The 14,039-nt window shown below is 32.6% G+C and overlaps 1 protein-coding gene and 1 long non-coding RNA gene across 5 annotated transcripts in view; both read left to right on the top strand.

Annotated features, from left to right (window-relative positions):
- LOC138704671 (uncharacterized) overlaps nt 1-14,039 on the top strand; it is a 464,077-nt gene that overhangs the window by 400,413 nt on the left and 49,625 nt on the right. The window lies entirely within an intron of this gene.
- The window catches only part of LOC138704669 (1-acyl-sn-glycerol-3-phosphate acyltransferase gamma-like), a 63,661-nt gene continuing 49,625 nt past the window's right edge, over nt 4-14,039 (top strand). For 2 of the 4 annotated variants that reach the window (XR_011333389.1, XM_069832791.1), the window contains exons 1-2: nt 4-298; nt 9,366-9,560. Coding sequence is in view for 3 of the 4 variants with exons in the window: in XM_069832791.1 (XP_069688892.1) it covers nt 9,377-9,560 (184 nt within the window). In the remaining variant the exon portion in view is untranslated. Of the gene's footprint in view, nt 299-4,560; nt 4,707-9,365; nt 9,561-14,039 lie in introns of those variants that run through there. The other 2 variants (XM_069832792.1, XM_069832793.1) reach the window with 2 other exon arrangements.

Raw genomic sequence — 14,039 nt, 5'->3', positions numbered from 1 at the left:
CTCCAGAACAAGTTTATTGCAATTGCTGTCGTGATATATGTAGAAATTCTATATATCATTGTGTATACATAAAGTGAATAGTGGACTCTATGTATTGTTCGAGAAATTGAGAAGTTTATTAACTACAGCTCGACTTTTGAAATGAGACTGAAGTGTTTATTTCGTATTATGAAATTGAATCCATTGCGAAGTTGATGTTCTAAGTGTGAATGTTGATACATTTAGCTTACAATAGTGCTTGTCATCGCTTTTGCGTATCTGCTGTTTCAGCTCGGTAATTTTTAAAAACCTTTGGAAGGTATTTATTCAAGCTCTGACATTAATGTTTCAGAGATGAGGTAGAATATTTTCAATAACGCTGTGTCATTCATTAAACTAGAATTTTTATTAAATACCGGTTAGTTAGGTTATAAAAACGAAATGGGTACTAATTACTCATGTTTAACTCACAAAAAGTAAATAACATACAGTATGCCTTTCAGAATTGTTTAGGCCTATCATAATGAGATTTAAAAGTACTGAACAATGCATAAGAGGGAGAGGAAGAAAGAGAGCCTTAAATGTTTTATGCCTAGTAAGGTCGAAACAGTATTCAGATCAGTTACAAAACGCCTTAAGCACCGCAGGAGTGGAGCTAAGGTGCGGTAGAGAAACTGGCCTCAGCATCATGTTTTTACAGATTATGCCTCAAGCAATTAGTAGGCCTACCGGTATAACTGAAGGTTGTTTCAGACTAATTTAAGTACACTATTCCAACTTCTTCATTATTGTTTGTTCCTATATTATTTTACGAGGCGTCGAATGTGCATTACTAGCCTAGTAAGTGACTAGGGGAACTGGTAGCAGTGACACATATTGAGTTTGGAATATGTTCAAATGTTTCAGTCTGGAGTTTGCGGATGTTGCTTACAGGGATAATTTTAGATTAGGGCTGACCTGCTTCAAGATGAATACGTTTGCTTTTCTTTCCGCCCGTGAAAACTCCTAGCAACCATCTCCTAAAGATGTAACATTAAAAAGCTCTATTTATTCATAAGTTATGGGCAATAGCGCAGCCATTATTTTAATCTGGGAGTGTTCAAATAAGATGTCGTGACTGCACAAAATTAAAGGAATAATTTAATAAATTATTGTCAGCAGGAATGTGATTAAATCTTGATATGTTTATGTTTCAGATTTTTCTTAAAAGCTGACATATTATTATTATTATTATTATTATTATTATTATTATTAGGCCCATTGTTATTAATACAGCAAAACCCTGTTACACCGAAACCTGTTAATCCGAAATTCCAGATAATCCAGAAAAAAAGAGAGAGGAGAAAAAAAAAGATTATCTGAATTGAAATTCAATCAATTTAAAGCTACGTTATTTAGAAACAACTTTCTTTATCACTAGTGAATGAATTAGTCCTTGTTTTTTTATACTATCTATTATGATTATCTGCCAGCTTCTTCTGACGAAGAGCAGATAATCTTAAGAAAGCAGTGGACAATGAAGGATAGGGAGGGGACAAGGCGTGCTTTCTCTGCTTGTATTCGTGTGCCCTGCTGAATCCGAAATTTCGATAATCGAATCGGGTCCCATCTCCAATTAGTGTGGACTAATCATAAGGTTGTTGATTACGACCGCACTTATAACTAATCTGTTTCTCTCTTATTTTTTAATTATAGGCCTATTCTATTCTCATTTTTTCTTTCAAAGATAAAACTACTCAGAGTCGACTTCCAAAACCTTTTTTCGGAACACATTATAAGTACAGTTAGGCCTAGTTCTGTGATAAGCGAAGGAAGCATGCAGGCTAAGTGAAGGACACATTGAGGATAAGGCTTCGAAAAGTAGTTTAGATACCTGTGTTCACGAAAAGGTTGGTAAACAAGAGATTAAAATAGACCTATACTCTAATGTCACGTATTTCTTTACTCTCTATAATATATTATTTTCACTTCATATGTTCAAAAAAAGTTCTCTGCACGACTTGCACTTCTCTTTTCTTACATCGTAAAAATTCGTATTTGAATAAGCTTGTCTTTTATTGCTACTGTTAAAGTGTGTATATACGGTAGGCCTACTCATAGGATAGGCCTATCATCCTTTCATGATACCTATTAAGATTCATTTTCATTCATAGATTTCTTCTCAAGTGCAAGTTTTTTTCCAATCTTCCATATTTTCCGCCTTCCTATTAGTTTCTGCATACAATCCATATGTCTTAATGTTATCTATCATCTGATATCTTTTTCTGTCCCGAACTTTTCTTCTGTTCACTATTCCTTCCAGTGCATCCTTCAGTAGGCAGTTTCTTCTTACCTAGTGATCTAGCTAATTTCTTCTTCTCTTCCTGATCATCATTCTTTCTTCATCCACTCTTTCTAGCAGAGCTTCATTTTTTATTCTGTCTGTCCATTTCACATGCTCCATTCTTCTCCATATCCAAATTTCAAATCCTTTTAGTTGCTTTTCTTCACAGTGTCGTAATTTCCATGTTTTTGCCCCCCCCCCCTCCCAAAATACAATACCACACCCGCAAAAAACACTTCATTAGTCTCTTCCTTAGTTATTTTTCCAAAGATCCGCAGAAGATGCACCATTTTATATTATAAGCTTTCTTTGCCTTTGCTATCCTCGTTTTGACTTCATGGTAGCAACTTACGTTACTGCTTATAGTAGGCCTACACCCCAAGTATTTGAAGCTGACCACTTTTGTTCTAGTGCCTCATTTCGAATTCGCTTGTTTACTTTCTTTATTTTTCTTTCGATAACCATGCTCTTCTTGTTGGCATTTATCTTCATCCCATATTGCTCACAGCTATCATTAGCTCCAGTAACATATCCTTTAGTATCATCTCTTCTGTTAACAATGTCATATCAGCAAATCTTATGCACTTTATTCTTCTTCCTCCTATCATTTATCATCTCTCCCATAATACTACTATAATAAATACAGGAATAAAAGTCCGAACTGACAAAAATGTGGGAACTATAAAATATGTAGCAATAGAAAAATGAAGAAAATTAGAATATAAAGTAACATTATGACAATGGGTGGGCTTGAACTCTCAACCCTTGAGTAATTAATCTAGCACTTTATCCACTATGCTATAGGACTACTTCTGATAGGACCCTCTTACTTTAGACATATATTTGTACGATATCATTCTTCTATGATATTACGATGATAAAATAAATTTAAGACTAAAGGGAACTAACAAAAAATGTATAAACTATAAAGAAAAGTGAAGAAAATTAGAAAATAAAATGACATTATGGCGAGAGCTGGTCTTGAACTATCAACCTTGGGAGCATTAATCCAGCAGCTAAATCCATTATACTATAAATAAATTTAAGACTAATCTTAAAGAGAACTAACAAAAATGTATAAACTATAAAGAAAGCAAAATAAAATTAGAAAATAAAATGACATTATGGCGAGAGCTGGTCTTGAACTATCAATCTTGGGAGCATTAATCCAGCAGCTAAATCCATTATACTATAAATAAATTTAAGACTAATCTTAAAGAGAATTAACAAAAATGTATAAACTATAAAGAAAGCAAAATAAAATAACATTATGGCGAGAGCTGGTCTCGAACTATCAACCTTGCGAGCATTAATCCAGCAGCTAATCCATTATACTAAAAATAAATTTAAGACTAAGCTTAAAGGGAACTAACAAAAATGTATAAACTATAAAGAAAGCAAAATAAAATTAGAAAATAAAATAACATTATGGCGAGAGCTGGTCTCGAACTATCAACCTTAGGAGCATTGATCCAGCATCTAATCCAGTATGCTACAGGACTTCTCTTGATAAAGCTGTTTTATTTTAGTCCTACACTCATAGGATATCATGCTTTCATGGTGTTACGAAGATAAAATATAAGAATAAATGCAACTGACAAAAATGTATAAACTATAAAAAATACAGTAAAAGATTAGTGAAGGAAGTTAGAAAATAAAATGACATTATGGCGAAAGATAATGTCGAACTATCAACCTTAGGAATATCATTAATTCACTTTACCCAGTACCCTACAGGACTGTTCTTAATAGAGTTCTTTCTTTAGTCTTATTAGTGCCCATTGGACATTATTTTCGGATGGGTATTGTTATTCCACGCATGTAGATTGACCTCATTATTCGGAACACTGTGTACACCCCTTTTTAGTTAGTCATTAATCTGGCAACTTGTTACGAAAGAACTCAAAATTCTGTTTTCAACAAATCTTTTGGTGTCTCATTTATCGTATTTTGAAAACACGTTAAATAAACACCACTTGCATTTTTATTTCGGCACAGTTTTTCCGATTTCTTTCTGTTGTATGTATGAGCATGCATGCATGTGGACAAATCCCTAACTGTAAGCATATCTTGAGATCATATAAATTTTATGTAATATAAATCAGTATGTTCTAGAGTATGTAATCTGTGGTAGATTGAAGAGATTTATCAAAGTCGGACCACGTATTGACTCATGTTTTTGATAAAGAAAGCTTATCAGAAACATGCGACATGAATCAAAGTTCCACTAGGACGTGTGTTACTAAATAAAGATGCACTTATTTCCTGTACTTTGCCATTTTAATGAATTCCTAGTTTGATGAAACTTGATAAATATAGAAAGAGGACGTTATGAGTTTAAATCTGTTACTGTGAAGATAGTGTGTTTTATGTGCAAGTTGAAAGTGATTGTTTCTTTGAAAAGGTACAATTATATTTATGTTTTACTACGGTAACACAAGTGAATAGTATAAATCGCGTAATTGTGACTTGGTAGTAATATTCTTAAATTATACATTGTTGTGATATCTGTAAATATTATACTGTAGTTACTGGTAAACTTATCTTCTACAACTTAAGAGATAATATATCTGCCATATGTAAAGGATTCTAAAGATAATCTCTCGTAGATAAAACATTTAATTTGTTATCTTTAATTACCGGTAATTGTTTTAAATTAGTTGTATCAAATTAAAAACGGCAAATTAAATACGTAGTGTTTGTTTCTATATCATTTATTTAAGAAATGTATATGATTTATTTTTATATTTTTTGTTTTGTTTTTCTTCTTTTTTGGTGAGGTTGTAATAGCAGGAAGATGTAATGAAAATGTAGCCTATATTGTTACACGCAATAAATTTTAGATTCTTCATTGTTAATCAGTAATTTTATATTGTTATTAGTTACTGATAGGATTTTTTTTTAACTCTCAGATAAATTTCTCTGGTGTAACCGAAATGGATCCATTATATAATCAACGTTTACCGTACATAATTTATAAAAACAAATAATAATAGGCCTAATCAATAATAATAAACTGAAACTGTTTTATGCAATAAACTTAAATTCATTGCAGTCACAAAAAATTCTTATCACTATAAAATGATTATTAGATACCATATTGCACTTCTCAATAAGATGCAGTGTCATTGAAATGGCACTTACCATCTTTTACTTCCGAACCTTTGAAATATAAACCATGATTAGTGGAAGGAAGACATTATGTGATTACTACTCAGTACTGAAGACTTCATTTGGGTTCGAATCTTGGTTGAGCTGGTTACCTAGCTGTCCCCCCCTCCCCCCTATCCACCCGAAATTTTGCCCAAATGTAAGGTGAACATAAACTGATCCTATGGTGATTCCTCGAGACTCATCTCGCCAAATATCACTGTTATCACGAATCCCATGAGTGCTGGATAACCACACAACTGATTTAACATTGTTAAATAAGTAAATGTTAACATAACCTACTTTTGAGCACTAGGCTATATTTCGTATGGACATTGAATATAGATTTGCCAGATGTACGGTTTTACTCGAAACAGTACGGAATTTTTCCATATTGTTCCGCTTATGCTACAGGGAGAGGATGGGTATTTTTTTAATAAGGAAATGAAGCAATGATACCTACTTTACACTTTAACGAAGTTTTAGAACCCTATACTACAACGGTTATGTCATCAATTACGTCATATTTAAAAGGCTGCACTCATTAAGCTTATAATGTATACAAACTTTTAAACTCATTTTCTCGTTTTTTTTTGGGAGGGGGGGTTACTTCTCTGCATCCATATTTTTAAGGATTCCACGAATATTATGCTAGGAAGCTGACATTTTTACTCATCTTCTTTAAAGTATACTTAACAAAGTAATATTGTCATTTTTAATTAAAAAATAAATAAAATGTGTGTTTACACTCGGTAAATTTTATAATTTGAATATGAATAGGTTTAATTTTTTTTCCGTCTATTTTTACAATGTCAAAAAAAAAAATGTGTCAACATAGAGACATTCTAGAGAGATATAGATGGCATTGTAAAAAAAATGCAGACATTATTCTTAAAATTTGAAGGAGATGAAGAATTTTGAAAATATCTATGCAAAAATATGTTCTTAAAAATTTAAATAACTCTTAAACTACCGAACCTGTAAACCTGAAACTTCAACACATCATTACTTACTTACTTATTGTTATTGGAGGAGAAACTTATTGGCGCCAGGAATCGAACCTGGGTTTTTGGTACTACATACCAAGCACTCTAACCACTGAGCTACACTGCCAGTCAAAAGTTTTCGATCACCTATCATAACTATGGATTTCTGTTTAAAACAGGGATTTCGTTTTGAATATTCTATCATATCACAATGCTAGAGAGAGAAAATATTTATTTTGTTGGTCTATTTAGTTTTTCCAATTTGTTTGTACATTGAAATAAAGTATATAGTTGTTTTCATAGCTGATCGAAAACTTTTGACCAGTAGTGTACGTCGAAGTTCAATCCACAGCACCGGATCGAATCCCTTATGACCTTTAAGGAACCCGCCCTCACATAAGCCCGCCATTGGTCCCTATCCTGAGCAAGATTAATCCAGTCTCTATCATCCCATTTACCTCAAATCCATTTTAATATTATCTCAACACATCATTATTGATAAGACGGGAATTTTACTTGAAGCAAGTAAAGAGATAGGTTTGGAAGTAAATCCCGAAAAGACAAAGTATATAATAATGTCTCGTGACCAGAACATAGTACGAAATGGAAATATAAAAATTGGAAATTTATCCTTAGAAGAGGTGGAAAAATTAAAAAATCTTGGAGCAACAGTAACAGATATAAATACACTCGGGAGGAAATTAAACACAGAATAAGTATGGGAAATGCCTGTTATTACTCGGTTGAGAAGTTTTTGTCATCCAGTTTACTCTCAAAAAAGCTGAAAGTTAGAATGGAGAAAGCTACACAACACAGAACTGCATGCTTTGTATTCTTCACCTGACATAATTAGGAACATTAAATTCAGATGTTTGAGGTGAGTGGTGCATGTAGCACGTATGGGCGGATCCAGAAATGCTTGTAGAGTGCTAGTTGGAAGACTGGAGGGAAAAAGAAAGACCTTTGGAGAGGCCGAGGATAATATAGAAATGGATTTGAGGGAGATGGGATATGATGGTAGGGACTGGATTAATCTTGTTCAGGATAGAGATCTGTGGTGGGCTTATGTGAGGGCAGCAATGAACCTGCGGATTCTATAAAAGCTATAAGTAAGTAAGTTAAATGCGTGTTGAGTAACTTTCCATCAAGGATAAAACATTAATTTACGTAAATGGTTGAGCAATAAAATATATCAATCATTGTGCTAATCAGTGATTTAAGAATATGACACAATATGTTTAGTAGAGAAGGTAACCATCAGTACTGTTATTGCAAGTTATCTTGAACCTCACATCCCCTAAGTCTGTCTTTCGAACTGCTCGGTATGACATGTACTCATCAACGTAATGGCATGGCAAGGATGCCCCTCCCTCGGGTAACGTGGCTCTTTTCAGAAAACGTTGGTTCTTTCACTTTACGGCTCTATACTGTAAAAGAACTGGGTTCAATACAGACATCATCTCACGACACTCCGGTTTTGAGAGGAGAACATAGTTTCGTAGCAGGTTTTAATTAATCTGTAATGAGTAAGTATGTAAATATAATCGTGTGTACATTCCTCCTCTCTCATCCGGGCTGGGGACCGGCAACAGCGGAGTTGCTACAGCTGTTTATATACATTATATAGGCCTACATGACTTACACCTACAGCTGATATGTACATAGTCTTATAACAATATTTTACAGGCTTATTATTTGAATTTACATCAATTTACAATTATACACAATCCATATCCCTATCATTGCTGCCATCATCGCTTGGTCAAAAATTAATTATTATTTCGTCAATGACATCATCCATTCGGAATCATATTCTTAATCGTAGGTACTACTTTCTGAACAAGATAGAATTCTTCGATTGTATCCCGAATGACATGTTGATCGAAGTCGTTCACTTCAACTTTACACAAGTCCTAATTCTGGAATGAAATAATATGTTTTTTAGAACTATAACAAAATAATAACTTACAACAGTAATTCATTATGTCGCTCATAGTACACACACTATTGTACATTATAGCTATTATAGCAATAATTTCTGAACATTACATACCTATCCTTTCCCGGAGTAGTGTGAGGTTCATTCGGTTGTAATTCAATATTCTTCTTAATTCTCTTCACGGAACTAATACTTTTGCCAGAGTATTTAGCCGCTCTCTCATATTCCTTATCAAGAGGTTCCAACAAACATTTGTTTAATTTTTCCTTCTCGCAATAATTATATTTGCGATAATTTCTCTTTCTCCGCTGTGCATAACAGCGTTGCTTTTTCTCCGTGGTGATGTGATTTCACCATAATTACTACCCTGTGGTTGCTGCTCCATGTTAACACTACTGGTACGCAGTGAAGGAAATAGTTCTATGTTTCTTGATAAGAGATTATGATGCGGAGCATGCGCAAACAACTCAGTTGGCTCCACCCACGTTACACACTTCCTTCCCTCTGCCCCTCTGTCCCCGCTCAGGAAGTTCAAGATAACTTGCAATAACAATAAGTCAATTATTGAACTGCTGATTCACTGAGATGTTAATGGTTCAGTATCTATACATTTTTTCTTGTCTTCTTTCTAGAATCTGGAAACCCTAATTGAATATAAACTATGAATTACGAACTATGTGGCTGATTGAAGAAGATTATACATATACATCGTTCAGTACTAAAAACTTCGTTTGTATTTGTTGTTCGCTTTAACACTTACATGAGTATGTAAAACTTTCTAAAATTAAACTTAGTGTTAAAATATGTTAAAGAAGGGAATGTAACCTTAATGACAGACACTCATTATGACACGACACCAGTGTTGACATAGGCCCATTTGTCATTAAGGTATATTACCTTTTTTAGCTTTTAATTTTAGAAAGATTTACATAAAAACTTCGTTTAATAGGTCTACATAAACTGATTTTCTCTTTTTCTCTTTGTGCAGGTGAGATCACAATGGCGGGCCTTGTTTCCTATGTGAAACGATCTTCAGTTTCTCACCTGTTGCTTGCGATAACATTCTTTGTGTCTGGCTTGATCATAAATTTGATACAAGCTGTACTATACTATGGACTTCGACCGTTCAGCAAGTATCTATATAGGAAAATGAACTATTATATCTGCTATTCTCTCTATTGCCGTAAGTATGCTAATGGTTATGTCACTCAACATAATCTCTTTTTTTGTCTACAAGGGGTGTCCAATATACGGTTACATATGTCGTGGTGCATATAGAAATGCTATATTTAATAATGGAAAATGAATATTTAATATTTGATTCTTAAAGAATTTAAATTCGGTATGTTTGTTATTATATACATACATATGTAACTTTACCTTATATATGAGAGATCATTACTGGCCCAGCCAATAGCTTCTCACAGATGACTAGGTAGATCTTATGACATTTGTAGTGTAAGAAGTGGTTGTGAAGAAAATTTTCTTTGAACACTTCAGTTACCCCTACCATTGCTCAAACTCTCGTATTTCTACAGTAATCTCACTAGAAGTTTTGATTTATCTAGAGAAAATCAAAACTCGAGTGGGATTTAATTGACTATTACACAATTAGAAGAAAGTATATAAAGATTAGAAGAAATAAAGTACTCTAATACAATAAAATATTAATTGATTTACTAAAATACTAAACTGTCTTGAAAATGTACCATCTCATCATTACAAATATTCCGCTAGATGGCAGTAATGTGTTATGATCAGCTGTTCTCTTGTTACCAGTTGTGCCAACTATACAATTGAACTCTATGGACGCTTATTAGTCAAGAAGGCTTTGTTGATGCAGTTTCATTTTTATTAAAACAGTTGCATTCTACTTCAATTATCAATTATATATTAAACAATCTCTGATACGTGACTATCCATAATCTCATACAGCAGAAGATATAACGTAACCTAAATAATATAAACAAGATAAATGATAAATAATAATTAAGGATGATGAAATAAACATGAATAATTTTATAAAGTACAATTATTGAAAATACAATGTTGGCAAACAAACAAATGCTAAGGAGGTGATAAAAATTGTAGGATAAACACATTGTTTCGTACCATTTTATTTGTCAAAAGTAGTATGATATAGTAAAAGTGCAATAGTCAATATAATCTCTCTACAGTTTAAAGAAAGATATCAAATAAATTGCAGTTACCCTTAAAATGGTTACTTCACAATCTCGAAGTAGCTTTGTAGTTGAGGAGAAATATTAAATAAGTTAGTATTACTATCACCATCTTACTACCTGTGAATAACCTTTGTTCTTTAAAAGGTAATTGAATAAGAAATTGCAAATCATGGTTACAATTTTATCATCTCTGAAAAGTGTCTTTTACCTTAAAAAGGATGTTAAGTAAAGAATTTCATTTATTGTTTTATTGTGTAAATAGCCTTTATAGTTGAAATTGGATGTAAATTATAAAATTAACAACTTATTACAGCCTCTGGACCAAATTTATTCTCTTTCGCATCCTAGTAATAACTTAGTTGCATACTAGATGGCATTTGAGTTGATGAACTTACCACTTGTCTCTGCTCCTGTTGGCAAATAAGTGTAACTAAATTCCTTGTAGGTACTGAAACCTCCATTATGGGGGTATACCTAAGTTCCGACATCAGAATGACGGGTTAAGTACATACAATATAGGCTACAAGTTTATACGTGAATGAAATGTAACCATGTCCTTTACAGATATTTTTAATATCTGTCTCTTTCTATGTCCTTAAGTGTTATAAATTTTCTTAATTTAATCAAATAAATTAAAAAGCTTAAATATAAAGTAAGGGTTCTAAAAAAAAAAGAATCAATTTCAGTCTGCTATTAACATACACTGAAATTAATAGACTTACAACAATAGTAAAAGTAATCATATCAGTACAGTACAAAATGTCTGAAAACTTAGCTATATAATATATATATATATATATATATATATATATATATATATATATATATAAATTCTAAATTATAGACATCAGCTCAAAGAATTTGAGTTACCACAAGGGTCCTGAATACAATAAACATGTACAATATAATGTGATGTGATACATTAAAGAAAAAAGAAAGTTAATTGTTTAAGGCAAATATAAGTGGATTAATTGAAATACTTGAAATATTTGAAGAGAATCCTTGATAATATTTATAAGGACAGCCATTACATAATCAAAAGGAAGTAATATCAAACAGAAATGTTCGAAATAAAAATGGTGACTTACACATATTACAAACTAAGATATAGTGCACATTAGGTAGTTTATAAGTTTCAAATTAAATACACAATTAATAATTTGTGTGTGTGCGCGTGGTGGGTGGATGTGTACTTGTGTATGTTTGCTAATTCTTTTTTTTTTATAAGGGAAATGTGCTTCAGAAATCTCTAATTAGTCATGAGTTAGGTGGTCCTATATAAAATGCCAGCAATATAAAAGATGGAGGAGAAGAAGTTTACATTGTACTTTGTCCTCTATTTTACAACTTTATATCATCAACACATCAACAACAGATTTCATTTAAGGTTTACTTTGTAATTGTTTTTTTTCTATCAATTCATCCTTTATTGTTGTCAGTAGAACGGAAAAGTGCATTGAACTGTTGAAATTTATTGATACCACGTAAACAAAGAATAAATGTAATTATTAAGTCACTTTATTTGTCTTTCCTTCTTATCACTTGTAACGCTTGTCATGCATAAATTTAAACAGCTGTATCTTCACACCTATTGAAAATTGGACAGCCGATTACTGTATATAATAACTTTTGTATACTTAGATAGAATAGTCCATACTCCTACCTCCAAAAATACAGTAAAATCCCTTGTAACCGGCAACTAAATAACCAGCAATACCAAAACAACAGCACTTTTGGCTAGGCCAAAAAAAAAAGTTTAAATCTTTCACTTTGCCACAGTCTGGACTGACGGTGTTGCCACATTAGAAGTTCACACGAACTTTAATTTTCAGTGAATATTGTTCGAATCTAAAATTAGTGTATTATTTGTGTCGTGTTTTAATAAAAGAAGTCCACACAATTTTTATGTTTATTTAGTTATGTTCGGGCCATCATTGTTGCCACTTTAGGAAGTTCGCATAAATTTTAAATTTTCAGTGAATATTCTAACCTAAAATTAGTGTACTAATTGTGTTGTGTTTTAGTAAGGAAAATCCACACAGTTTTTGTGTTTATTCAATTCACTTATGAGCTCATGATAGAGAATGAGCTTCACATGGTTGCAGTTTAAACATTTGGCACCATGAAATACGAACTTTTTTTTTTTTTTTGTATATACTGGTATTTATTCAATTATCCGGCAAAATCTCGTATCCGGAACTAGCCTGGTCTCTTTGGTGCCGGATAAGAGGGATTCTACTGTATAGGGTTTTTCAAAATTAAGAGGTACTTTAATTGTCGTATTTCTTTCATTTTCTCTACATTTTTTAAAATTCTGGCACTAGCTTATTATACAAGAAATTGAATTTTTTTGCATCACAACCCATTGCCATACCAGTAATTTCATCATATGTGTCCACCATTTTGTTCTTATACAATTAACAGCCTCGGAATAACAAGATGGCATGTAGATGACTGGAATATTTAATTAATGAAAGAGAAAATAATAGTGACGAGAAATATGGCCAAGAATATAAAAGAAGGCATCCTAGGCGGATAAAAGAACGCACCATACACTTTGAGGACTACAATGACATTGATTTTGTAGTACATTTTAGATTATCTAAAACTTCACCTTCACCTTTGTCAATCACTATTTGTTCATTTTTCATTTGAGTTGTTACACCATGTGTTTTTTTTATTTTGTGTCAGGATTCGTATGCATTATTTTTTTTTTTTTTTACAAAGTTTGTGATGACAAATATGTAAAGTTAATTGTGCATATTTTTGCATATTACAGGCGCTCCTAACTGACTATTGTGCATATATTTTAGCATATTTTAAGGATTTTGTTGTGTAAACCTCCAAATTTTCTTTTTTGTAAAATAGAAAATAAAGATTGTGAATTATCACATTTATATTTTCTGCCATCGAAACCAATAACAAATCCTTTACTTATGCCGTATTGGGTTTCTTTCTGCATTTCTGATCAACACTCGTCCTGACTTAACTGTAGGTAAACTATTTTCATTCACCTGACCTATAACACTCGTAAATTTATTTATTTTCATAATGAATTGGTAGTTTACAAGATGCTAATCAATTATTTCCGTGATTTGATATGATTTTTATTGACCAATTGCAATCTGAAACGAAAACTAAATTTCAGGAAAACCAGGATAATAAATGATGTGGTGAACACAGAACTGAGTCCACACCTGTGGAGTAACAGTCAGCACGTCTGGCGCGAAACCAGGTGGCCCGGGTTCGAATCCCGGTCGGGGCAAGTTATCTGGTTGAGGTTTTTTCTGGGGTTTTCCCTCAACCCAATACGAGCAAATGCTGGGTAATTTTCGGTGTTGGACCCCGGACTCATTTCACCGGCATTACCTCCTTCATATCATTCAGATGCTAAATAACCTAGATGTTGATACAGCGTCGTAAAATAACCCAATAAAATAAATAAATATAGAACTGAGCATTATCCGAGATAATGGTAT

Source organism: Periplaneta americana, chromosome 8, assembly GCF_040183065.1.
Source record: "Periplaneta americana isolate PAMFEO1 chromosome 8, P.americana_PAMFEO1_priV1, whole genome shotgun sequence".
Lineage (NCBI taxonomy): Eukaryota > Metazoa > Arthropoda > Insecta > Blattodea > Blattidae > Periplaneta > Periplaneta americana.
Note: the sequence above shows the minus strand (reverse complement) of the source record. Positions and strands in the feature narration are given on the sequence as shown.